The 26,223-nt window shown below is 48.7% G+C and overlaps 1 protein-coding gene across 1 annotated transcript in view; it reads right to left on the reverse strand.

Moving 5' to 3' along the window:
• Cdh13 (cadherin 13) overlaps positions 1-26,223 on the reverse strand; it is a 661,187-nt gene that overhangs the window by 356,079 nt on the left and 278,885 nt on the right. Inside the window, exon 3 of the mRNA XM_048355041.1 lies at positions 23,542-23,750. Within this exon, the coding sequence (XP_048210998.1) occupies positions 23,542-23,750 (209 nt within the window). The remainder of the gene's footprint in view (positions 1-23,541; positions 23,751-26,223) is intronic.

The following is a 26,223-nucleotide window of genomic DNA, read 5'->3' on the forward strand; positions in this document are numbered from 1 at the left end:
TATGTGAAGCCATTAGCACAGGGCCGGGGGAAGAGGTGAGTCCAAGGAGGCCTGCAGGACAGAATGCCCCCGAGGGGCGTCCTGGGGAACGGATGCTGGAGCGAAGGCTGTTCTGGGCCCACGGGCAGAGTCGGCGAGCCGGCTTTGTGAGGCCCATGCTCTCCCTCCCGCCCTCCTCCCAGGGGTGCTCCCCACTGCACGGCTTGCGGAGGACCGTCCTGCTCTCCACGGAGGATGAGGCGGAAGCACAGGAGGCACCTGCTATGGGGACTCGGAGCAGCCCCGAGGGGGCGACGGGCGTGCCTCTTTGGAGATGAACAGACCTGGGGGCCGGGGGAGGATTTGCTGAGCCTTTGGACTGGGAGCGTGTCAGGGCACGTGGTCGTCATTCTCTCCCTTCAATTAACAGATTGGCTTCACAGAGGGAGGAAAAATGCTGATCGCGCGGACTTTGAGTTTTCCGGTTCTGGGCACACTTGCTTCTCTTTGCAAATTAATAACTTGGCATTGGGTCTTGTAATCACTTTCGTGAGTGAGCAGCCCTAAAAGGTGGCTCTTCTCTGGGGAGGAGGTGCTGAGGCTCTCGGGGGTCCTGGGTAAGAGGCCCTCTGCTTCTCACTTGTCATGCATTGTCCAGCCTTGGACGAATCCTAGCACGGAGGGACCCACGCCTCAGGACGCTGATCTCAGGAAAGCCGGGGCCTGAGTTCTAAGAACGAATCCTTGCAGGAAGGGCTCCGGCCTGTGCCCGCTGGGATGGCTGATTGCCCCCAGTGGGGGACATCTCAACATGTCACCGTCACCACGTAGCTGAGAGGAAGCCAGAGCGCTTTAGAAACTAACGACAAATAGGCGCCAATGTCCACCTTCATAGGGAGTTTCAGAAACACCTTGGAGTCAACACCATATGACTTCCAGCAGTATAACCCATGAGTATTTTATTTTACTGCTCTGATATGTAAACCATTTTACAGAAGGCAAGCTTTACACTAACGCACAGGAGAGAGAGATGGCTGTTTTCCACCTGGCCTGCAATGAAGCTGTAGTCCTGCCCAGCTGAAGTCAGCACAGGGGATGCGGCATGGTCTGGGGGAGGCGGAGGGGAAGATGGCAGGCGCACAGCTGCCCTGGGCTCCCCTCTGACACCCAAGGGGCACAGGGAGACAACTCAGGAGAGGTGACACGCGCAAAGAGCGGTGCCTACGCGCAGTCTCTCTTCTCCATGTCTGCTAATGACCAGTACATCTCCTCGTCCACCCTGCCCATCTTTGCAGGCGTGTCTCACCCATGGGCCGCGCCCTCCTGTCCAGCCTTTTGTTACTCATTCCTGGGATTTTGCTGGCTGAATCCCTGGCATCTCGCTCTAGACCCCAAACGTCCTCCTTGTGACCATGACACTCACAACCAGAGCCATGCATGGCTCTGGGCCACAGGAACACGCTCATCCGAGTTAAGAAGTGTGATCAGGCACTGGATTTCTAAACCTTAGTGTGGACAGAAGTAGAATCTTCCACTGCTTCCTGTGAATTGGACGAAGGACTGATGATTACGGGGTACACTGAGTCAAAGGAGGTATTATTGAAATTAGTTTTCCTGTTCCTTTTCCAATGTGGCCACCAGAAAAAGTAACTGTACATGTGTGACTTGGACATTGATATCAGACAATGATGTTATATATATTTTTTCCTGCACAACTGCATCAATCCTCACCTAGCTTCATGTTGATTTATCCGATGTTTATATTTAGATTAACTATATTGAATTTGCGTGCAAGATGGGTACTTCCAGCTGACTTTTGCGGGCATCTCCTCTTGGAAATTTTACAAAATTCTCATATTTTACCCAATCGATTTGTTATTCTATCCTTTCACCCTGCCTCTCCTCTCCACCTTACCCTTCCCAGGACCCTCACCCAAAAAGATGCCACACCCTGGCCTTGAACATAGAAGAAGGGACCAGAAGCAGCATCCAGAAGCAGAAGACACAGGAGTGCCTCTTCCCCTAGGGACTCCGGCTCTTCTTACACGTTGGTTTTATACCCATGAGACTCATTTTGAATTTCTTTTAAATGGTAAGAAGTATTTTGCCTAAGCCATAATGTGTGTCATGATTTTTCACCAAGTCATCGGGAACCAGCAGAGAGAAAGCAGTCCCGTCTTGACAAGACAATCACTCTCCACCTGCCCTGCCCCCTGCCGGTGCTGCGTGCTCCTTCCCACCCGTCTGCTACAGCCACAGGCTGCTGGGTTTACTGGAACCCCATAGTCCTAACTGCTCTTCCCCTGGAATGGGTTAAAAGAATGGTTGCAAATTCTGTCCTTATCTTCCCAACAAGAGATGTAGCCTATTTCTCTTCCCTTTGGACTTAAAATGGACCCCTGTGGTTGTGATTGCTAGAAGGTGGCGGAAGCCATGCCGGGAAGCTTCCAGGTTGGGCTTCCTGTGAGCTATCACATGCGTGGGGCCCTCCCCTTGGAAGCCCACCACTGCGAGAGCCTTCTGACTGGCTGTGAAGCAGCCCAAGATACCCCAGGGAAAGGGGCCGTGTGAATAAGCACCGGCGTGGCCAAATTTCCAGCTGTAAATAACCCAGTGAACAAACCCAGCCCAAAACCCACCCGAGGTTCTCCATCTATGGAAACGCGAGCGGGCAGAATGGCTGTGGTGTGTCGAGTCCCTACGTTTGGGATGGTTTGTTCTGCAGCACCGCTCCCCGCCGGTGGCTGGCTGTGGGGGGGCGCCTGTCCTCGAGCAGCCAGCATGCTCGTCTGGGTGATTCCGAGGGTCACCTCCCGTTGTTCAGAGAGGCACACTGAACCCCCGTCCTGTGCCATTCTTCCTGCTCATCCTGGAATCCGGCCACCAGACAGCAGAAGAGTCACTGGACATTTATGGCCTAACAGTTATTCAATTAGAAACGTGTTTATTGATTCAATACCTCTTTATGGTGGTCTGATCGGGTGCCAGGGGCTCAGCTCTGGGCGGAGGACACAGTGGTTTCAATGGGAAAGGCAGTTCAGGGGGAACCAAGGCGACTTTTTCAGCGGAGGTAACTGAGCCTGCCTGTGGCCTGGGAGAGGACACAAACGTCCCCGCTGAGCCCAAGTGTTCGAAACCACCTGTGAAAGCAGAAGGTCCGAGGGAGGCGCTTCTTATCGACGTCATCATTTTAGCTAGAAATGTGTGTCCCGGCCCAGAGGTGCGAGGAGCTGATACAGCAGGATAAAGCCAGCCGAGAGGGGAGTTAGGAGGGAGGCTCTGGACTCAGACCCAAGCTCAGTTTCCCCTGACAGTTGCATTCTCTACAAGTTATGAGATATCAGGCTCGTTACTCGGCCTCTCTCTACCTCGGCTGCCTCTCTTGTAAATTAGATAACACTAGATCCAATAACGGAAGGGGATACCAGCCCCAGCTCCTGGCTCTGAGGAAGAGGTGGGGAAATGTCCGGGAGACCTCCATACCGCTCTGCCTATCCCGTCTCACCTTAAAGAAGTCCGTGACTTGTGATTCAGCCTCCATTTGAGTCTTCAGCAAAACTGCTAGGTTTTCAAGATGGAAGGTCTATACATTTGTGGGTAGACCATCATTTTCAGACAGATCAACCGTCTATTTAATACAGCTAGTTTTCTTTAATTCTGTCCAACGAATATGTGACAGAATTCATCCGCTCAACCTCCCTCTTCTAGTAAGAGTATCCACGATTAAAGGGTCAGGAGAAGCTATGCAGCTGACTTGTTGGTGAGAATTCCGGAAGTTCTAAAGCCATAGCCCCTTTGGAATTTGTGGGCCTTTATTTATTTATTATTGATTCATGAAGATGCTTAAGCAAGAACTTCCAAGTGAATGAAATGGCTGCCCACTCCACAAGGGATCAGCATCCTGTCTCCCAGTTGTGTTGGAGCTGGCGATGTGTGTTACGTGCGTAGAAAGTCCGCCTGACGAGCCGGGGTCGTCCTGTGACGGGCTCGTCTTGGGACTGCCTGGCGCATGGCGCATGGTGGGGGGGGTGTGCCCGCGCTTTCTGGGTGCAGGGTCAGCTCTGGAGAGCTGCTTCCCCCTCCCCGCGGGAACGCTCTCCTCTTCTTCTAACTTCAGCAGCAGCGGTGCTGGACAGTTCTTCCTGAGCCCACGCGCTCTCCCTGGATCTGGGAAGATCCTTCCTTGCGCTTTCCTGATTGCAGCTCCTTCTTGCCTGGCCTTCTCTGACTCACGGCGGAGCTCGTTCTCAGCACAACCTGGGTGCCTCCCCACCACTGGGGACAGAAAGCCGTGGAGAAAGGCCCTGTCTCTCCACCTTTCAGGCGGGTGACTGGGTGGGACTCCCGCAGGCGTGCTGGAGATTGTTCTTAGATCCTGACAGAATGCTCTTGCACACAGAAGCAACCTCAGTCACGCACTGTCTCTGCTTGGCTTCTGTTCCCTTCTGGTCTCTCTTCCCCTCATTTCCTTCTGTTTCCAAGACCACCTCCCAGAGGAAACGCCTGTCCCTGGGTCTTTGTCTTAGGCTCTGCTTTCCAGGGAACTCAAAGGTGGGGAGCTGCAGCCCCAGAGCACATCCGCCCTGCAGAGGAAATGGAGTAACACGGAGCAGGAGGCAGGGGGAAAACCAAAAACCAAACAACAAAGCAAAGCAAGAAATTTTGCTAGCAAAGGCTGGGGAGAAGCTAGGAGATCGGATCTCATGCACAGACAGCTCCCGTGAGGCCGGCGGGGATCAGCAGCAATCCTTTTCCTCTGACAACACGTTTGTTTTTAGGACCGTCCCGGATGCTGACTTGAGGCATTTCCTCGTTTGCAATGTGTGACACGAGGCGGTGTCTTCTCTTTCCTACGTGTCCAGTTCCATTCGGGCAGAGCCATTGTGCAGGAGGACATCGCTACGGAAGCATCATTACGGCTTCTCCCCGTGCAGTGGGTGGGTGGACCTGCCGGCATCCCTGCCTTCCAGGACGGGTGGAGCCCTGACCCCAGCGCCGTCGAACAAGCTGTACCGTGTAATGAGCGAGGTCAAGTGGACACGTTGCTCAGGGGAAGATAACTGGATTATCAGACACCCAGGGGTTGGAGCAGAAAACCATCAGAGAATAAAATATTGTTCTAGAAGAAACTTCCAGTGGCACACAGGTAAACAGGAACTTGAATCAGGCAGGCCTGCGTCCTGACCTCTGCCGCGAATGCACCCAGTAACTCCTGGCCTTTCTGTACTGCTATAGTGAGGATGGGGTTGCGGGGAAGGGGGGTTCTTCAGAGTGCTGTAGCTTATCTCACAAGGTGGAGGAGGCCCAAGTCACTCTGAACCCAAGAGACAGCATTTAGCCACCCGGGCTACTCAGAAGGCTGAGGTCAGAGGATCCCGATTATGAAGCCAGCCCAGGCAGACAGATCCATGGGAATCTTATCTCCAATTAGCCAGCAAAAAAGACAGAATTGGGGATGGGGCTCAAGAGCACCGGGGGAGTGAGAAGCCCCGAGTTCAAGCCTCAGGGCCGGCAAAGAGAAGTAAGTCATGAGAGCATGCTTATTTTTAGAAGCAAAGTTGCCTGTGAACCAGGACCATGTAAAACTACACTTTAAAAGAATGCAAGACACGCCCTCTACCCCATTTTCCTCCTTCTAGGATTAGGGATGGAGGTACAGCCGCCGTGTCCCGTGAAGCGCCGGGTCCACCTGCCGGTGGCGGCGTTTTTCCCCCTCCGTGGTGCCCGCGATGCGGGTGGGCGAGTGGGATCCGCTCTCTGCACGGCTAACCCGGCCGCTATGGGGCGGGGGGCGGGGGGCGGGCAGTCTCATCGCAGAGCGCCCAGGTAGCACTGCCAGTCGTCAAGATGATGTCACTGGCTACAGCTCTGATGGAGGCTTCTATTCTTCTTATACCAGAGAAATGGTAAGAAGCATTTGCTAATTCATCAGTGGTCTTGTAATTACTGGTGCACACACACACACACACACACGTGTGACAGGATGGCAAATGTGTCCAGTGAACACACCAGTGCCATCAGCATGCAGGTGAAGATTCACGCTGTCATTGCCCCCAGAAGACCCCCTTCGGGTTTGTCTGTTTCTTTATTTATTGTCAGTTGTGGGGCTTGAACTCAGGGCCTGGGCGCTGTCCCTGAGCCTCTCTGTGTTCAAGGCTAGCGCTCCACCACTTTGAGCCACAGTGCCACTTCCGGTTTCTGAGTAATTAATTGGACGTAAGAGTCTCACGGGGACTTCTCTGCCTGGTCTGGTTTCCAATGGCCATCTTCAGATCTCAGCCTCCTGATTCGCTAGGCCTACAGGCGTGAGCTAAGGCACCCGGCACCCCATTCAGTCCCTTTAATCCTCTGCCCTTCTAGGGATTGCCAGAGATGACTTTTGCCCATTGCTGCCCTTCATTTCCCTGGACATCGCTCTTTGTATTTGGCTTCTTTTACCCAGTGCCATGTCTGTAGGTTTCCGCTGTGCCCTGGAGCCCAACACCATTTCCTTCTTACTCCAATCTATCTTAGGTAGTATTCAGAATGACCCATTTGTCTTTTGATGAGATTTGGAGTGCTTCCAGTTTTCAGCTGTTATGAGAGGTATTATTCTGAACATTCGCTATCTGTTGGTGCGTGGACATGTACATTTGTTTTTAATATGTATCTAGAAGTAGGCTTTATAGGTCACAGGATGCTCAACTTTGTTGCGCTTGAGTTCGGTACATCTGACACTTGAGATTTTCTGGGTGAGGTCTTTTTTCCTAAACCTTTATGGCGCACGTGTGTGTGTGTGTGTGTGTGTGTGTGTGTGTGTGTGTGTGTATGCGCACGTGTGTGCACGCATGCATGTGTATTAGTATATCTGTATAATCTCCGTGTGATTTTTACTTCCATCTCCTTGAGGACCAATGATATTAACACATTTTATATGCTTAGGATTCTCATAGAGGTCCTCTTTGGAAAGGGTGTGCTAAAAATCCCTTCCTCATTCTAAATCATTTTCTCTGTCATCTGTGCCAGTTTTGGAGGAGTTATGGACATGTCCTGATAAGGTCTCCCTTCATATGTACATACATATATTGCAAACATTTCCTTTCCACTTTTCTCATTGCTGTGGTAGGATGAGTGTTGGTTTTCTCTTTCAGTGAAGTCCAATTTCTTCATGTTTTCATATACTCCTAAGATGCTCTGTAAGGTCTCTTCCTTTCAATGTTTGTGTCAGCTCTGTTGTGACAGGAACAGAAAGGTGGTTCAGGCCTTGAGAAAGGAGTTGAAAGGGCTCTACTTCTCCTGACAGGTATTACATAGGTGGGTGTTCATCTTCTTTTAAGGCTGGTTAGAATTCACAGTGAAGCCACCTGGCCTTGGGATGTTTCTAGGCTGCAGAGTTTTTATTTAATAGATGTAGGACTATTCAGATATTCAACTTCTTTGGTATGTTTTAGGACACTGAATTCTTATATTTTCTGGAGGGCTTGTCAGTTTTTGCTTACAATAGTTTGTATAACTATATTCACAAGGCCCTTTTGTGCTCTCCGTACTTGGAAGCCCTCCCGGCAGCATTCTTTGACATCCATGCGTGGCTAACTCTACCTGTTCCCTTTCTTTCCTCGGTCGCCCTTTCCTGGGGTTTAGAAAATTATGTATCTTTAGAATAACCAACCTGTGGCATCATTGATTATTTTCCTACTATACATTCATTTTGTTTCCTATGTCGTTGACTTCATTATCTCCTTCCTTTATTTTCTTAGAGATGAAATTTACTATTCTCTGATTTACAGGTACATTCAAGGCAATGAGCATTTCCTTTCCATCATCTGTCTCCTATAAGCTTTATGTCATCTTTCCATGATGTCTCATTCAGATGTATCTTCTGCTTTTTTCTGCGGTGTCTGGTTTGAAGCATGGACGCTCAGTGCACTGCTGGGTTCTAAGCAGGTGGGGGACCTCTGGCTCATTTTGTTACTGATTCCTAGTTTACATCCTCACTGGTGGGGCCACACATGTATGTGTCTGACCTCTGACATATGCATGGCTTCTGACCTTGGAAATTTGTGGAGATGAGTTTATGCCAGTATGGAATACATGGGCCACAAGTTCGCGGGCACTAAGAAACGGTGTACATCCTGAAGGTTTTAGGTGCATTGCTGTATATGTTACTGAAATTTTCATTATCTTTATTTAAACTACTTCTTATATCAGTTGTTGAGAAGTATGTTAAAACTTCCAGCTATGATTCAAGCATTTTTTTTATTCCTACTATTTTTGTATTGGTCATGTTTATACACATTATTGGATACATTTCAATTTAAGATTATTATATCGGCCTTTTGCATGGTTTTATAATAATGAAATTTCTCTCTTTATCTGTGCTAATACTTGTTCCTTTAACTCTAGTTTTTCTGATACTACCATAGCCATAGCCACTTATTTTTGGTTAATATTTACATGATGCATTTCTTTAAATCCTTTAATTTCCGGTCTTTTACCTTTAGGTCATAGCTACACATATCTACATTGGTTTCAAATTCAACCAGACAAGCTTTGCTTTTAAACAGACAGAGTATTTGTAAGTTGCATTCCTGGGTTCTTACATACTCCTCTCCTATTTCTCCTCACCTGGGTCAATTATCTCATTACCAGTAAATTCTATGCACATCATCCTAATGTTAGTAGGTCTTCTGATAGCAAGCAGAGACACTGTCTAAAGTGAGAATGCAAAGAAAGTAAAAGGGAAAAAAAAGCAATGGAGAAAGAAGAACTAATTATTTTAATTCCTAGGGAGATCCTGTATTAAGTTAATGACACACTTTGAGTTCCTACATTACGTTACAGTCCAAGCCAGAAATCACCACCACTGGGCAGCTTAAACTACAGAAGACATAGTCCCTGGCCATTCTGTCTTTATTAGATAATATCATTCAGTTTTACTTGTTGGGAACCATCCTAAGACTCTTGTATACCATTTTCTCACTCAACTCTCATATAATCTCTAGTAGGTAAGTATCATTTTTATTCCCATTTCACTGACAGAAACAGCTCAGGCTTAAAAAATAAAAAGAATGTGTCCTAACTTAAGAGCCGAGGGTGACAAGTACTGACTGACTCGGTGGCTGAGCTATGAAATGCCTCCCTTTTGTGTCCCCTCTCCTGTCTTCCCATGTGGAAAGAATCATCAGATATCTTTAGACTGTAGGCCAATCTACACAACCAATTTCCTTCCCCAAATAGCATTTTATAAAATGTCTTTTTTATTAATCATTGCTGATGGCCTGTCCTTTCTATTTTCTTATTTAAGATTTTATTTCTGAAAGTTCCATTTTCTCTTTCCTAAATGCTCTTAAATGTTTTATGAGTCTTTGTAGCATATTTTCTATAAAAAAAAATATGGATTGCAGCTTTCTTCCCTGTGTGGCAGAATTCAGGAAGAGATGAAAATGTATGACCCTGAACTGCTAATCTCACATCTTGTTTCCACGGGGCGCAGAGCTTTTTCTTACCAAAGAAATGTTGACAGTTTGGATTTATAACAATGCATCCAGAAACCTTGAAGTTTTATAACGGAAAATAATGTATCATTAGGCACTCAGAGAGGATAATGAGGCATTTACTACTTCTTGCTCATTTTGGTAAAGGTTTCTAGAAATAAACATTAACTCCCGTGGAATTGGTGTATGGATCATTCATGAAATAGGCAGAGAATGCATGATACAGTTAGCTGCATGAATTATTCCTCTATACATTATTCATGCTTCTAATTTATCTAGCTATTTTGCTTCCCTTACAATACCTGAATTATTCTCATTTCTACATGACGGACTGGCATTAGCCTCAACAAGGACAAAGTCAGCCTTCTCCAAAACAATTAACTGATTGACCAAAGGAGCCATGGTCAAAATAAATCACACAAAGAAAAGAATTTTAGAAAAGAGGGATGCATCTCTCAGGGGAAACAGTCATTTTAGTTGTGATCTTAGTTTTCCCTCAGGGATCTGAAGACGTCCTCTGTAATGGGGACATAAATAAAGCAGTAGTTACTCGGAACTACAGCTACGTCCGACCACAGAGAGAAGGTGGCTCAGATCCCACTGCGGTGGCCATTGAGCAACGCTTTGCTTCGCAACCTCTCTTAATGGCCACCTAACATGTTCAGAGCACACGTGGAGCGATGTAATGGAATTCAGATCAGAGGGCTCCCAGATCTGAGCCTCATAGACTGTTAACTTGTAAGAGCTGCCAGTATGTCATATTTCTGTAGCATTAGTTTCACTGGGGTTAATTACACTTTGAGAAAGAAATGAAAAGAAGGAGAAAGGAACAGACTCCGCTGTTGACATACAGCATTTCTTCGGCTACACGCACACATGAAGTCAAAAGTTGGCTCCATTTATGTCGCAGTTCCAAGCCTGGCCCTCACTCCTGTAAGCCCCATGCAGGCCACTGGTAGCAGCACAAGTCAGAGCTGCGGGAGGGTCCGCACCCTTCTAAACGAACATGGAGAATGAGGTCAGCCATGATGGAAGAGAGGACGCAGAACGCTCAAGACGGATGTCACAAACTGGTCAGAGAATCGGGGGCTCCCCAGAATTGCAGGCAGTGGGGTAGGGATTGCTTAAGGCGAATGGAAAATTCTGGAACGGTGCTCCATGTGAAAAGCAATAAACTGAGGATAAGCAATTAGGGTAGCAAAAAGGGGGCGAACCCTTACAGAGGAAAGAGGGGATTGCCACCATTTCATGAGCGTGACCGTATCGACCTGTCTTCCTCATTGCTTCTCCATTCCCTTCACTGTGGTGCTAGTTCTGGGGTTTGAACTAAGGACCTTATGCTCCTCTTTGGATTTTTTTTTTTTTTTTTTTTGCTCAAGGCTCAGCATTTGTGCCCCCTCTGATCTGCTCACCAGAAACCCTTGCGTCTACTTAGAACTCCATGGGTAAGCCTACTGAGCATGGCCTTTTCCAGTGTATCATTGAAGATGTGTGAGTTGTGTTTTTGAATCTCCAGTCTATCACACGAGGATCCCAGCGCTGTGAATGTGTGGAGGAGAAGATGGCCCCTTCCGTGTGCGGACTGTATGTAGATCTTATTCTCTGGGCTCATATTGGTTAGGGTGCAGACATTTCACATGCAACGATTTAGCCAATCTGAGTCTACCCAACTGTAATCATGTATTCGGCTCACATTTCTCTCTTTTGTATACGAGGCAAGAGAGTTTTTTTGTTTTTTTGTTTTTGGCCAGTCCTGGGGCTTGGACTCAGGGCCCGAGCACTGTCCCTGGCTTCTTCTTGCTCGAGGCTAGCGCTCTGCCACTTGAGCCACAGCGCCACTTCTGGCCATTTTCTGTATATGTGGTGCTGGGGAATTGAACCCAGGGCCTCATGTATACGAGGCAAGCACTCTTGCCACTAGGCCATATCCCCAGCCCCACATTTCTCTCTTTTGACTAGAAGGATGCAATGTTCTTTAAATGCCTTTTTAGAGTCTGAGTACAAAGCACGGTTTAAAAACCCTTCTAGCTCTATATGACCTTGGGGGGGGGGGGACACACACTGAGGAGCCCACTCAGCTGTAAAATGAAGATAACCATACCTATTTCGCAGAGCTGTGGCAAGATCTGATGACTTCATAGGAGACCACAGAGTGGCCCCAGGCACAGAGCAAGAGCTAAAGAAACATTGGCTGGGGGATCCACGTTACTAAGTGCAATATTCAGTCCATCTGTGGCATTTGTTTAGTCATTAAATTATTTACTCTGTGCCAGATACTATGTGAAGTGCTCCGTTTGTAACAAAGACCCAGGCTGTGAAGACCCTGCATTTCTGAGCATCCATTTCACTCTTTCTAATAAAACCAATAACAAAATCATGACATTTACCTAAAAATTAATAACTATAGAATGAACTATTTTGCATTTATTTTTCTCTGATTCAGGTTCTGAGACTTCTTTCTTACAATTTCCCCCAACATACAAGCACGTGCGCGCACACACACACACACACACACACACACTTCTTTAAATATTATCCAAATCACAGATACCAAGGCAAGGTTGTGTGTGCTAACAAGGGCCACAGAATAAGAGCCCTGGAGAAGAGTGGCTGTCACCTCTCAGTTATCTGTGTTAATCTGGGTGGGTAAGAAAGAACAATGGGAGGAGGGAAATAATGCATCCTGATTAGCTGGCTCACCCTTCACAGTGGAGGTTGAAAAGAATAGATAAATAAAACTCCAGAGCAGTATACAGTGCACAGGGCACCTCATGGGGGAGGGGAGGGGGCAGCGAGAAAGTCTGCCCAGTGCAGACCAGTGACTTGGACAGCTTCTGTGGATCTCAGACCCCGTCTTCTCCAATTGCTGGAGTCAACGTCCCTCTGAATGCTAACGGGCTGAGCTCATGACTGAAGCCATGGTGGGAAGGAACGATAAAATGAGCTCCACCCGCTGGAGGCCGCCTGGAGATAGAATAAGACGCTTTGGAACTGTTGCTTGAAAAGTGTCCCACCTGCGAGCCTCTTGGATGTTGAAGAGTGCTAGAAGACCCCCTGGGCCCCTAACCTCTGCTTCGGGAGCTCTGCTCCTCAAAGCCCCAGCAAGCCCCTGCTCTCCACTCTGCAGGAACCGGATTTACCAAGAGCTTTGAGACACCATCTTCGCGCACTTGCGGTTTCTCTGCTTATAGTTAGGTCAAATGGTGGCTACAAAGTGACAAAAATGTACATGAGTTCTAACCAAAAGGGTTTTTTTTTCTTCCTTTTATTGAAAATTGATTTTTCTTTATATGATAGCGAAAAAATAATGAGTGGTGGCAATTTCTTTTCTGCCCCAAACAAAAAACAACTCTTACATTTTGATTATTGTGCACATATAATAGCTGCTACTTGATTTGCTACTTCTGGCCTTTTTTGGAAACGCATAAAAATTCAGCAAATGAGAGTGCCAGCCCCTGCTGGGCCTCCTTGGGACCTAGACAATGTTACTATTGGTTTTTCAGGTAGCACCCCTAAGGGTTATGCATTAGAAGGGAAGAGAGTGCTACTTTAATAGCTAGGAAAAAGAGGAACCAACTACAGTAAGAGATCAGGCCCTGGGATGGGCTAAAAGTGTTTGCTACAAAGAGAAGCTGGTTTGGGCTAAGGAAGCGTTTTTGAAATGTGAGGCTATGTCTTAAACTGGCTCCTTTTTAAGAGGGAGCTAAGACTCATCTCAGACAATTCAAGAATAGCAGAGGTTGTGGGTATATTTTGAAATTGTGCACTGTTAATAATATATCAAAGTCATCTTATGTAACTATATTTTACCCTAGCCAATCACGAACAGATCGTGAAACTGAGCGCAACCAATCTGAGCAGAGGGGCGGGACCTGCTGCCTTAGGGATAAATTGGGAGCTGCCTGCCTGCTCTGTGTGTTTGCCTGTCAGATGTTTGGTTGATGGTGCACTCTTCTGCAGAAGTCAACTTTGCCTTGCTGAGACCGCCCCCCGCCAAAAAAAAAAAAGAAATTAAGAAAGAAAGAAGGAAAGAAAGAAAAGAAAGAAGGAAAGAAAGAAAGAAAGGAAGGAAGGAAGGAAGGAAGGAAGGAAGGAAGGAAGGAAGAAAGAAAGAAAGAAAGAAAGAAAGAAAGAAAGAAAGAAAGAAAGAAAGAAAAGTGCTTCCTGCATGTTCTTGGAATATCTTGAGACTGGAGGCTTCATCTGAATAAGCAATTGAATTGAGGATGGAGCAGTGGATATAAGTCTATACAGAGCCTCTGACTACTCCTCACCAGATCTTTCCTCCTGAGAAATAAGAACCGGACACCATCACAGCCCTAGGAGACATTTACATTTGGAAACTTGATGCTGTTGCCATGGTATTCTATCTTCAAAGATTCTATTCAGTAGGAAAAGTTTGTTAAAACACCCTGACACCTTGGGGCTTGTCCATAACTTCAAGGTTTTCTTATCCCCCTCAGGAATGTTGCTTCTGCTAGCTACTCTGAACATTCTTCATCATCTCAGACAAGAACAATCATGCTCATTGCAGAGCTCATGGGAGCCAGTATATCCAACCATAGAAGAGGTCCTCACAGGGCAGAAGGAATCTAAAACACATTGTCAGCCTTGTTTTTATATTCAGAATTCACTAGGATTTGATTTAGGAGAGTCACAAATGGGTAGAAGCACATCCAAGAGTCTAGAAGATGTACGTGTTGTCCCATCGATTCTTATTCTCCCACAGAGAGCTGGGAACGATTTACCTCTGCCAATACCGGAAAGTGCCATAGGCCCATTGTGGAACTGGCTGCAGACCTGATGACGGGCCTGGGGAACACTTGGGTTTCCATCCTGGGGCCTCCCTGGAACCACCTCCACTGACCTACCACCTCCATCTGTGAGGCTCTGTGTCCTGACTTGTAAAACCAGGATAGCACCACTTGCTCCCAGGCATTGTAATCGTGATGAGGTATGAGTCAGATAATGAACATGGAAATAAAATGGGAAATCATCATTCATTAAATACAAAGGTAAGACATTTCCCTTAGACTCCTAGCTTAGGAACATCTCCATGAGAAGACTTGTACTGTTTCTCTCCTGTGAGGATCTTTGTTCCAAAGACTCCATTCATGGGGAAACATTTTTTTTTCTTTTAAGTGTCATGACACCACCAGGCTTGTCCACCTACCCAAATTTCTTTGTTTCATTCTATCTTCACTTTTGTTCCTAGCAACTTTAAAATTTTTTCTCACATGTTCTCCTAGTCTCTGGTAACGAGCAGAGGAGCAATGGTAGGGCTGTACTTGGCCTGTGACTGGATGACTGATGGGACTGTGTGGCCTGTGATTGGATGACTGATGGGACTATGTTTGGACTGTGATTGGATGACTGGTGGGACTATGTGGCCTGTGATTGGATTGCTGATGGGACTATGTCCAATGAGAAGGCGCGGCTCTACTCCCAGTTCTACCACTTAACTATCAGAGAAAGATACTCAGCCTTCCTTCACCTGGGCTCCTTCCATGTCTGTTAAGTGGGGACAGCATCCATCCTCCACTCCTGGCATGGAGTATCTACATGGACCAGAGGAACAGGTGGGTGTATGAGACTGGTGAAGGCCATGACTAGTGTGTGCTGGGCACCCAGTGCCCACTCAGTCCCTACCTGTCTTTCAAAATTCAAAACTGTTCCTGTAGAACTCAGAGCATCCCTGACCAATAGGCAGCCATTTTCCAGCTGTGATCAGAAGGGATCACTTGATACTACTGGCTATTCTACAGCATCTAGCTGAGGTATTCTGTGAACCTAAACCCACACCAGGTTTCAAAGAGAATAGAAGTAAAAAAGAACATGAAAGCACATCATCAACAATGCTCACGATGATTACACATTGATATGACAAATGGTATGTTAGACATATACATGCAACATGTATACATAGAACGTGAAGTAAAATATGCCATTAAAATCGACTTCACCTGTTTCTTTTCAACGTGACTCTGAGAAAACTTCAAATGACAAGTGTGGCTCACAGGATAGTGGTTGGATCATATTGCTATACAAAATGAAATTCACAGTTTTCACAAGCCAAAGGGAAGCCAATTCCAGTTATCTATACTTTCTGTGAGAACAGTTATTTTTCCCCAAGCATTTCAATTAAAATTAATCTTCAGAATATAGTTTTTGTAGATCCAGATCCACAAAGCAATCTGTTATCTATTTAAATTAATGAATCGAAGATGTCTTTTTAAAAAAATCTATATCTGAATAGCACCCTGAAGCTAAGAGCCATAAACACAACAATTTAGGCATATGTCAAAATGGAACAGCCTAATACCCTATTTAAGACCCAATTCTTAGATCTGTATAATAATTTTCAAGCTATATATTTTTTCCAATTTGGATGACAGTTAAACGGATACTAATTTTCTTTAAAAGTGACTGGAGAGGCTTGGCTATGAAAAGCGATAATTCACAGGTTTTTGAAGTGATGGTGCTGGTTAAATCAGCACCTATTAAGTTTCTGCATCTTTAACTCATTACTCCTTTACAGTCACAGTAAATGCACAGACTGATCCTCCACTGGGATGTTTGTAAAACATATTTCATGCAACCAAGATCAATATAATTGGCCTGTGCCCTGGCTCCACGTCACTCCCAGTCATCACGGTGAGGTCTTGAGACAAGCGAATTCATTTTGCTTAGCTGGTGGTCTCCTACACCCGGGATAGCGTGTGGACACACAAAGTCAAGCTACACATGTACAGCGTCTTGGAGATTAGCGGGCATAGTAGCCAAAACACACAATATACAAATGCTCCTCGAAAACCTAGCTCAGCAACAAATGTGCAGAAGCATGTTGGTCTAGAACGTGAGATTCTAAGAAAAACGATGGAAGGAACGCCAGCTTGCGAGGCCCAGAAGTGATCGGGGATCATGTGTTACCCGGCACTTGGTTTGATGCGGCACGTGTTTCATTGCGCCCGTCTCATTATGGCACTCCCGTGGGTCTGTACAGGTGTGGTGCTCCAGGAATTAGGCAGGCGGCCGGTACGTAGGAGATGTGCGATCTAATGGGAGTCTGGAGCGATTCTAGGTTGACAGTGTCCCGAGGTTTGGATGCCTAATCCCAGAATGTATGTAAGGAGTAACGAGCGCCCCCAGCCTCCGCTTTGGGGCTCGTAGGAGGTGCTAGGGGATGGATGTCTTCAAGGTGTCAATCAAGGGAATCCAAGGCTCTGGCCAGCGGTAGAGATGAAGCCCACATGGATGTTCATCACTGTGGGCTTCTAGGCCGTTGGTATTTCATATTCTTATTAAAGAATTAAAACAAAAGCTGCAGCTTCTCCAAGTGGTTGCTTCTCTGTCGCTCCTCTCGTTTTACTTCATTTTAGTTTGGAACGCTTCCCGTCCTGATGCTTGAAGTTAGATGAGGGGGCCAAAATGATGTCTTTTAAAATTGCATGTTTGCAGTAATGATAAACAACTGAGATAAACAAGCCTTAAATTGAAGCTTTTCCATTCCTGTCATAACCTTCTTCGTTCTGATTTTTAAAGGATTCTTGTAATGACAGGGATGGATCACAGCCATTATTATTATTTCGCATTTAATTTGAGCATCTTGATTAAGAGTCCACCCTTCCTTTATTGGATCCAGTTTTACCTTGAATTGACTTCCAGTAAAGAAGTGTAAATTGCTCTTAATTAACTTTTAAACAGTGCCAAGTCTTCTGGTGTTTATTAAGTGGACTTAGAGAAATAAGAATCTCCACTCTAGGAGGTTTCATCATCGATTTGACTAGAATGGGCGTGTTGGCATGGGAACGGGCACACTGTAGAAAGGCCTGTGACCCCGAGTTCTCCGTTGGGGTGCAGGAGTGGTCAGCTTTGGATGTGTCTGGCCTGGGGGAAGGCCTGGGTCATCTCAATTTGCCTCATTCATTCACCGGAGCTGCGTTACGGATCCGGCTCTGACAAACCGATCTCGAGGAGCGATCGCCATTTCCATGGCATCAAGCGGGCTGGTCACCGGTCCAAGTGCTTCAGGTGGATCAACGCAGACTCCTCAGGGCTCCCAGGGAGCCCCCCAGGGAACCCGCTTCATAGCCACACGGTACCACAGCCACACGGAACCACGCTTGTCCCTTAGTCCCTGCCTGCGTGCTCTGCCAGCCACAGATGGCTGCGGTGGGGGAAAGCCTGGCTCCTCTGATAGGCGCCTGAAGGGAAAGACCTAAGAGGCCGGGGGCGGAGGGAGGCATCCCTGAAGAAAGGGGTTCTCCGCCATGCCTGATGCATCGATGGAGCTGGCCAGGTGGGCTGCTGCTGGCAGCTGGGCCATGGGGCTCAGTGGAAGGGAGGTGGTCCAGACAGAAGAGCAGCCACAGTGAAGGGCTGGGCAGGCCTGGCTCACCCCAGGGCCCCGGGGCTGGTGCCGAGGGAGGCAGAGCTCAGCAGAGCAAGTGGGGTCCTCACTCCACTCATGCACCTGATGAAAGTGTCTACGGAGTTCTAACCTGGTGTCAGGCACAGAGTGGGGTTTATTTGGGGGGACAAGGGGGAGTCCTGCCTTTGAAAAGGGGTAGGAAAGGCCTTGGGACCGAGTGACCGCTCAGAGCAACAAGCCACTTGAATTTGCTGCCTGGCTCAACGCATGTGAATTCTATAAATGCCCAGAGTCCAGGCTCCCAAATTCAAAATGAACTCAGCATGGTTGCTTTGGTTCTTAGAGGGGGAAGTCAGGAGCAATTCTTACAACTCCCCTGGTATTCCTTCCCAGCCTGACCTCATCGGGCTCCTTAACTGACGTCAGACCTCCATGACATCGACTGTGGTTCTGCAAGCTACAATTTCTGACTTTAGGAAGATAAATAAGTAAATTGATAGATGAGCTAATGAATTAATTAATAGCGGGTTTGGGGAGGAGAAGGTAGGCTCCAATATGAGAACTCTGGTTTACAGGCAGGTAAATACGTCTCTGCATCAGGAACAGAGCACAGGGATACCCACAGCCACACAATCCCACACACACACCCAACCCTACACACACACACACACACACACACACACACACACACACACACACATTTTGCTTGTCCATATCGGGTGGTGGAAGGCATTCCTGACTGCTGGGAGAAGGCAGGGTTCCATCTCGACTGACTTTCGTGTGCTATGCTAGGGTCTCCACTGTCTTCTGCAGGCTAGAAAACCCTCTGTGCACGGCATGGATGGCTAATGCTGCTGCCCTCCATTCTGGTAACTCAGTCTGGCGGAAGCGGAGCATTAAACGACACCCTGGCCGACTCAGATCTAAAGGGATTGTACACAGGCCCGCAGAGCGGTGTGAGGCTCTGGGCAGCTCATTAAAGATGCAGAAGTCACTCGACAGTGTAATTAAGCCATTAACAATGGACTTCCACATTCAGGCTACAGCCTTTCCAGGTGACACAGAGTCACAATAGCACGCCGGGTTCCTGCAGGTGGAAGGGGATGGCACTGTCACCGCGTGTGTCCTAGAGAATCTTTCCCTGAGGACATGCCATGATGTGCTGGGCTTGGCCCTGGGGGCTCCCCCATTTTCTCTTTCCTTGACTCCCCTCTCCCTCCTGTCCCCAGTCTCTGGCTTCTGCATCGTCATCATCTCAGTGCAGACACTCAACCCCGCGACTTTGTGCTTCCTCCGGAAGTTTCTCAGCCCTCTGTCCTGTGCCCTGTCTGGTGGAACGGCACCGTGCTCCATGGGCTCCTGCTTCATAGCCGAGGGTCTCGGAGCACCGAGTGACTCGCCACCGTCACACGCAGGCCGGTGGCTATGCGGGAAGGTGGACTTCCTCCTGCTAACACCAAAGCAGAGTCTGATCCGGGTGCTCTTCTTCCTAACACGCCCTCAAAGCCCAGATTGTCTGCCAATCCCCTGCATCTCTGTCAGGATTTCCCAGGAGGCCCGGGATATGCGCACGCACATGCACACCCACACCTGACTAGACGGCCTTACCGTCCAGCTCCTTTCCTTCCTCGTCCGATTCACATTCACCTTCTAGGCTACACAATGTAGAATCATCTAGACTCTGCGTCTGGGCTCTTGCTCCCGTCAGTCCATACCTTATGCTTCTTGTTTTCCTCCATCGCTACCGTGCGGCTCTATTCCATGAGCTCATCTCTCCGCAGCTGCTCAGGGCCTGGCCCCTGGCCAGCCATGGTCAGCGAGGAAGAGCATTTGGACAGAGAGGCAAGCAGTCAATTTCATTTCCCTCAAAGTCAGCGAAGGCTGAGTTCTCAAGTGTGTAGGGAGGGGCTAGGTAACACAGGAGACCCGCAGGGGGCTTGTAAGGATTAGAAATAATGTACATTAAAGCACACGTTGAGGTGTACACAGTCTAACATTTCACATGAAGCGGGCTCTTAGATAAAGCAAGCCAGGGGTGGCGCTGTTGGAAGCATCTCAGTCCAGACCCCCAGCCCATCTCCTCTCGTTTCCCCACTGAAGAACGAGGGTGGCCCGTGTGGTCCATCGCGCCAATGTGTCCTCCGACTGCCCGCTGACCTGTGCTCTCACGCCACCGGGGCAGGGAGGGAGCAAGGCTCAAGGGAGAGACACGCAAGTCTGGAGGCAGGATTCTCAGGGAACGTGGGGAGGGAAGGCGCTCCCACCATCTTCTCATCCGGGTCACGAGCCCTGCTTGCTACGGTGGTCACGTTTGTGGGCGCCGACCTCTGCACCCTGCCCCACGTCTCACGGGCAGGCAATGGAGCATCCTGATCAAGAGGGGGCACTCTGGAGCCACGCTGCTGGGTCTGAGTCCTCAGCTCCGTCACCTACTGGATGTGTGACCAGGGCGAGGGACAGCACCACGACACCTGTGTCCCCTCCTGAGAGGTGCGGATGTCAACAGTCCCCCTCCCCTCTCTTCCCCCCCCCCCCCCCCCCCACGCATGTGCTGTGAAGCGGCTGAACTCTGAGCACACATCATGCTAGTACCGGCGCTGGTCAGTACTGAAGGTCATTCCTGAAGGTCAGTACTGCAGCATCAGCTAAGTGCCGGCCATTACGACTGCTTGTATCGTTCCATTCGATCCTCACGAAGGCCCTGGGATGGCTATTTCCACCCTTTCTCTATGGATGACAAAACCCAACACCACACGGAGGTTCCGGTGGAACAGTTATTCGCCCAAGGTCACACAGCCCTTCCTGTAGGCAACGATGCCTCTCCCTCATGAAGCGCCCCCTCCCCCCTCCCCGAAGGCCCCATGCTCAGGGGCCAGGGAAGGATGGGTGGCATCCTGACGAGGCCAGAGGCAAGGATTAAGGAGTTGGACTTCCCGGGCCGAGGTCTTGTTGCCACCCTGTTCCCTGTCACTGTGTCACCCTGGGCGAGTCACTTGCCTCTTGGTGCCTCAGGGCCCCACCAGGAAGAGGAAGACATGCACGCCGCGGCTGCTAGCAGGTGAGAGCCAACATCGGAAGCACGCAAAGTCGCACCAGGTACACAGGTGGCCCCGCGGGTTCTCCCTGAGCTCTTTCCTCTCCGCAGACGCAGAGCACCCGCCACCCTGCCCCCTGCCTGGTACGTGAACCGCCTGCACCTCACGACAAGGCTCTTAGCTGCCACTCCCACCGATTTCCACTTGAAGACCTCAACCTGCGTGATCACACATGAGAGGGCCTCACAGGGGCTGGGGATATGGCCTAGTGGCAAGAGCGCTTGCCTCGTATACATGAAGCCCTGGGTTCGATTCCCCAGCACCACATATACAGAAAATGGCCAGAGGTGGCGCTGTGGCTCAAGTGGCAGAGTGCTAGCCTTGAGCAAAAAAGAAGCCAGGGACAGTGCTCAGGCCCTGAGTCCAGGCCCCAGGACTGGCAAAAAAAACAAACACACAAAAAGAAAACAAGAGGGCCTCACAAACTACCAAGGCCATAGATCTAACAAAAATCTCCTACTCCCTTTAGAGGGACTTTTTTTTTTTTTTTTTTTTTTTTTTTTTGCTATTTTCCTTATTCTCCCTCTTTCTTTCTCTCTCTCAATCATGCACAAGGGCTGTTTACAAACCACATACTCTAACCCGGGTGGGAGAGGAGCGGCGGCGCTGCTGGAGGCCGGCACACTGCACAGCCTCGCGGCCTCCGTGTGCGGTGCGGGAAGCAAGCGAACCGCCGCCGCCAAGTTCCGTCCACGGTGTGTTCAGACGGCGGTCCAGAGAAACAGCTCGAAGGAGCTCCGCGGCTGCCAAGCGGGGCCTCAAGAGGTGTGTGTGTGTGTGTGTGTGTGTGTGTGTGTGTGTGTGCGTGCGTGCGTGCGTGCGTGTGTGTGTGTGTGTGTGTGTGTGTGTGTGTGTCCGAGCCTCTGGCCACAGAGCCTGCTCTTCTTGTCCCCAACAAAGTGGAATTCGTACTGACAAGCGCTCAGAACCCCTCCTGCTCTCTTCCAGGCAAGGGACTCTGACCTCATCTTTCCTGGACATAAAGATGAGCCCCCCCTCCCTCCATTGTGTGCTGATCGCCGGCCCCGGGACGCGCTCAGCCCCTCGGCTGCGGCCTTGGCCCTCCTCAGCATTTCTATGTTCCTGAGCAGCCTTGGTGCTGCGAACCTCAGCAACTCTGTGCTTTTTGTCATCTGCCAAGTGGTTTATATCACAGGTTAGTGAGATGCTGAGCACACGGCGGTGGCCTAGTCAGAGAAACGCTTGCCTTGATGGAGTCAATCGGTCTGCATGCTGGTCTCCATATATTCACCAATATCCTGCTTTCCGTAAAGCGATCAGTGTCACGCTGAGCTTCACCTTGGGGTCTTGCTCTTCCCCTTCCCTCACAGATTCACAGATAGGAAAGGGAATGATGGGCTATGGGACTTGCCCATTCTCTTCATAGCAACTACCTTCTGTCCTTAGAAATGTCTCTCCACGATCCATCGCCAGTTCAGCACTGGGCAGGACGCTCTGGGCAAGCCAGGGGCCATGGGAGGCCTGCCAGGAGCACGGTGGTGGTGGGGCTGCCCACAGGCCACTCTGCGCCCCCGAGGCCTGTGGGAGCCCTCCCGTCTTCACATAAAGAAGCAAGACACCTCTCTCGAGACCGCAGATACAGTGTTGGCAGAAGGGCTGTGCTCTCAATGTCTGTGGCCCCGCGGTTGTGGCATTACACTTAGGCCACCACCCAACCAAGTCACAAATTAGGGATGTGCAGATGGAAAAAGGTAGCGAGACCCATAGGCTTCAAAAGATCAGGGTGGTGGGTAGGAGAGCAGGCTAGACTCACCAAACTAGGGGCCTACCATTGTCTCAGTTAATATTTTGTATGGGTCTTTTTGAGACTTGCTACCATCCATCAAAGGCAAAAAAGTCTCTGAGCTGCTCACGAAGGACCCGGCGAAAGATCTCTGGGAGCCTGGGCAGAAGTTGGTGGTGCTCACCAAGTAAGCACACACGCAAGGAATATGAAGGTCACCACACGTGCGCATCTACTTGGAAGAGAATGGACCCTGCCGGATGGCCAAAGGGCAGTACCATCTGCAATGGCTGCCTCTTCCCACAGCTCGAAGGGGCCCCCATCTTGTCTGCCCCATACGGGTTCCCTACCTCTGGTGAGAGCGCCAGGTTTACCTGGAGTCACCACCCGCCTTTGGCTCCCAGTCAGGTGCTTTGGTGAAGGAGGTGACCTCAGCCCCGACATCAGGTAAAGACACATGGCCCAGGTGTGTCCAGCTAGAGCGTCGCAGAGGGACACACGGCATTTAGTCCAGAAATGGACACATGACCCAAGGGGAGCCAACGAGACCCCAGATGTAGCTTTTGCTGGCATTATTGGGAAGAGATTCTCTCAGGCAAACGCAAGGAATATAGAACCACAGGGTGGATACAAATCAGAGCTACTACTGTCATCCGGGCACCAGAGGCTAGCCATGAACAACAATCACAATGCATCACCTATGAACCGGTAAGTTCCTGTTGTCCCTCCTCTCACCATTTTGTGTTTTTGAGTTGTATTTATGTCATTGTTGCAACAATAATGAAAAGAGTGTTGGACAGCACACTAAAGACCCATTTCCACATAAGAGACAGGATCTAATTTTCCCCTTGGACCCAACTTAAACCGAAGAACTCCTACCTGCCAGGAGCCCTGGATGTCTTTTCCTCCGACGATCACAAGTTCTGCCATGTCCTCTGCATGGGGAGTCCTGGCGTGGACGAACAGAGTCCGGCCCACCGCACTGATGTTCCTCAGCGGGACTAAGCTGCCGTCGCTGTTCACCTTGAAGTGGGGGCTGGAGACCTCATAGCGCAGCTTGGCGTTTCCCTTACAGTCGCTGAAGGTCACTGGGAAAAAGAAGACACACAGCAGAGTGTGGGTAGGCTGGATGGCTCAGTCCTTGAAGCATCCCGAGCCCCAACCCTGGCACTGCCCTTTATTCCATAGTGAGCCACCTGCACCCAATGGCTTTGTGCTAGTAGACTTCAAGCAAGACCACACTAAAGCTACCAGCACAACCATGTTCACTGTACTATTTACCATTGCTAAAATACAGAACCAACCCAGATGCCCCTCAGTAGATGAATGGATCAAGAAAATGTGGTACAGATACACAACGGAATTCTATGCTTCCATCAGAAAGAATGGCATTGCCCCACTCGTAAGAAAATGGAAAGACTTGGAAAAAAATCATACTAAGTGAACTGAGCCAGACCCAAAGGAAAACAGACTCTATGTTTTTCCTCACTGGCAATAATTAGTACATGTCTAGGATAGGCCTAGCAGGAGAACACAATAGCTCAATTGCTATGCTTGTATGAAGACATAGGAGGATGCTAAGTGAAATGAACTCCAAGTTTTGGAAATAAGTGGTTTATCTTCGTTGTTGATATTCTCAACGAACCATGTGAAATTATGCCTTTTTCTTCTGTTTTTCTTCCCTAAGTTTTAGCCCCTGTTGTCACTATATTTGATTTTGGTACCCTGAGTATTGTATATACTTTTATTGGAATTAGGGAAGGAAAGGGACACATCAAAATGGAGAGACAATGGCGAACCAATGCAACAGCAATACTTAGAAGACAATATACTGTAAACCAGTTGTACAACCCGGGAGGGGGTGTGTGTGAGATTGGGGAGAGGAGAAAGTGGGAGAAAAATGAAGGAGGAGGTAATAAATTTGATAAGAAATGTCCTCACTGCTTTACATATGAAACTGTAACCCCTCTGTACAACCCTTTGAGAATTAATTAAAAACTATTGATACAATGTCAAAAATAAAGGATACAACCTTTCTACACCTTGGCTTTTATCGCTGGCTCTGGCCAGTCCATAGTATCTCTCACCCTCTTGAAGTCTTAATCATTCTGCAAAATTCAGCTCGAGCAACCTCTCCAAGGACTTCATCCTCCCTCCCACAGCTTCTTGCTATATAAATATGTCTACTCTATGTGTCTGTTTCTCACTGGAGTCAGGGGCAGCAATGGTGGCTGTTTTTTATTATTATTATTATTATTATTATTATTATTATTCATCCCTATACCTCCAGTAATAAATGCAATACATTTTTTATGTCCATACAGAAGGCCATCAATCATGATCTTTCCAAAAATTAAGAGCAAAATGAGGCTGTCATGGTAGGGAATTGGGGTGCGGTGCGGGGGTGGGGTGGGGGAATGGTCTCCTATGCCATGAGCAGGAGAGTCTATGGGCAAGGCTGGGAATCAAGATGGAGACCGTCGGTGACCTCCTGATGAGGTGAAGCCCAATAATGGAGACGGGTAAGAGTTGGAGAACTTGCACTTGGCTTGGACATAGCACATCTGTGAAGTCAGCAGTGCCTGTTAATCTCTCTCCACAATCCCATGAAAGCTTAGCGGAGCCGAAAGCATGACTGGAGCCTGTGTGGGCACTGAAGGGAAGAGGCTTGGACAAACGCCTGTCATTCACTGAGTGGTTCCGGGTGCCCAGCTCTGCCCAGGACAGTGGCCTGCCCACCGCCTCCCAGCCGCACAGCAAGCCTCATCTTCAGCAGCTCTTCCAGGCTTTTGGTTTGTCATTACCTATACCCCTAAGGAGCCTTATCAGGCATTTTGTTTCTGTAATTACCACCATCTTCTCAAGTCTTAATATCACAGATAAACTTATGAAATCTCTTATCACAGTTATACTTAGATCTGCGTGTGTACTGCATGTATATCTTTATTCCTGTCGTAGATGACGTCCCCTCTGGGGACAATAGAGACCTACTGACTGTCGTAGGCCCTCCAGTCGGGACACCCCCACCCTCTTCCCACCCCTATCAACTGGCTGACAGCTCGGAGGGTCTTTGCTTTTTTTTTTTTTAATTACTTCATTGTTACTATAAAGGTGATAGACAGAGGGAATTACAGTTATATGAGTCAGGTAATGAGTGCAATTCCTGTTGTACTCATTCTGTCCCAGGCCCTCGGTCCCGTCTCTACCTGCAAGTGGTACAGTTCATTTTCAACACAGGGTCCAGTGAGCCCTACGGCTGCACTTGCTCACCGCTCTCCCCTGGAGCCCTGCCGCCCACCCCCTGCCCCAAGGCAGAAGCAGATGCTTTACATGGCGAGTGTCCTTCTTTCTCAAGGCTAACATCTATGACATCATCAGGGGACTATTGAAAAGATGCCTGCCCCCCTCTCTCTGGAATCGGGGTCTGAGCACCAGCACCTCCCAGGAGCTCCCAAGATGAACCAAATGCATCGTAAACTAAAAACTAGGACCCCGGGCAACGCACTCTCAGGATGCCAGGGTCCCACAGCGTCTAGCTACCGCTGGCAGGAAGCAGCGTTC

The sequence above is a fragment of the Perognathus longimembris genome, chromosome 10 (assembly GCF_023159225.1).
Source record: "Perognathus longimembris pacificus isolate PPM17 chromosome 10, ASM2315922v1, whole genome shotgun sequence".
NCBI classification, from domain to species: Eukaryota; Metazoa; Chordata; class Mammalia; order Rodentia; family Heteromyidae; genus Perognathus; species Perognathus longimembris.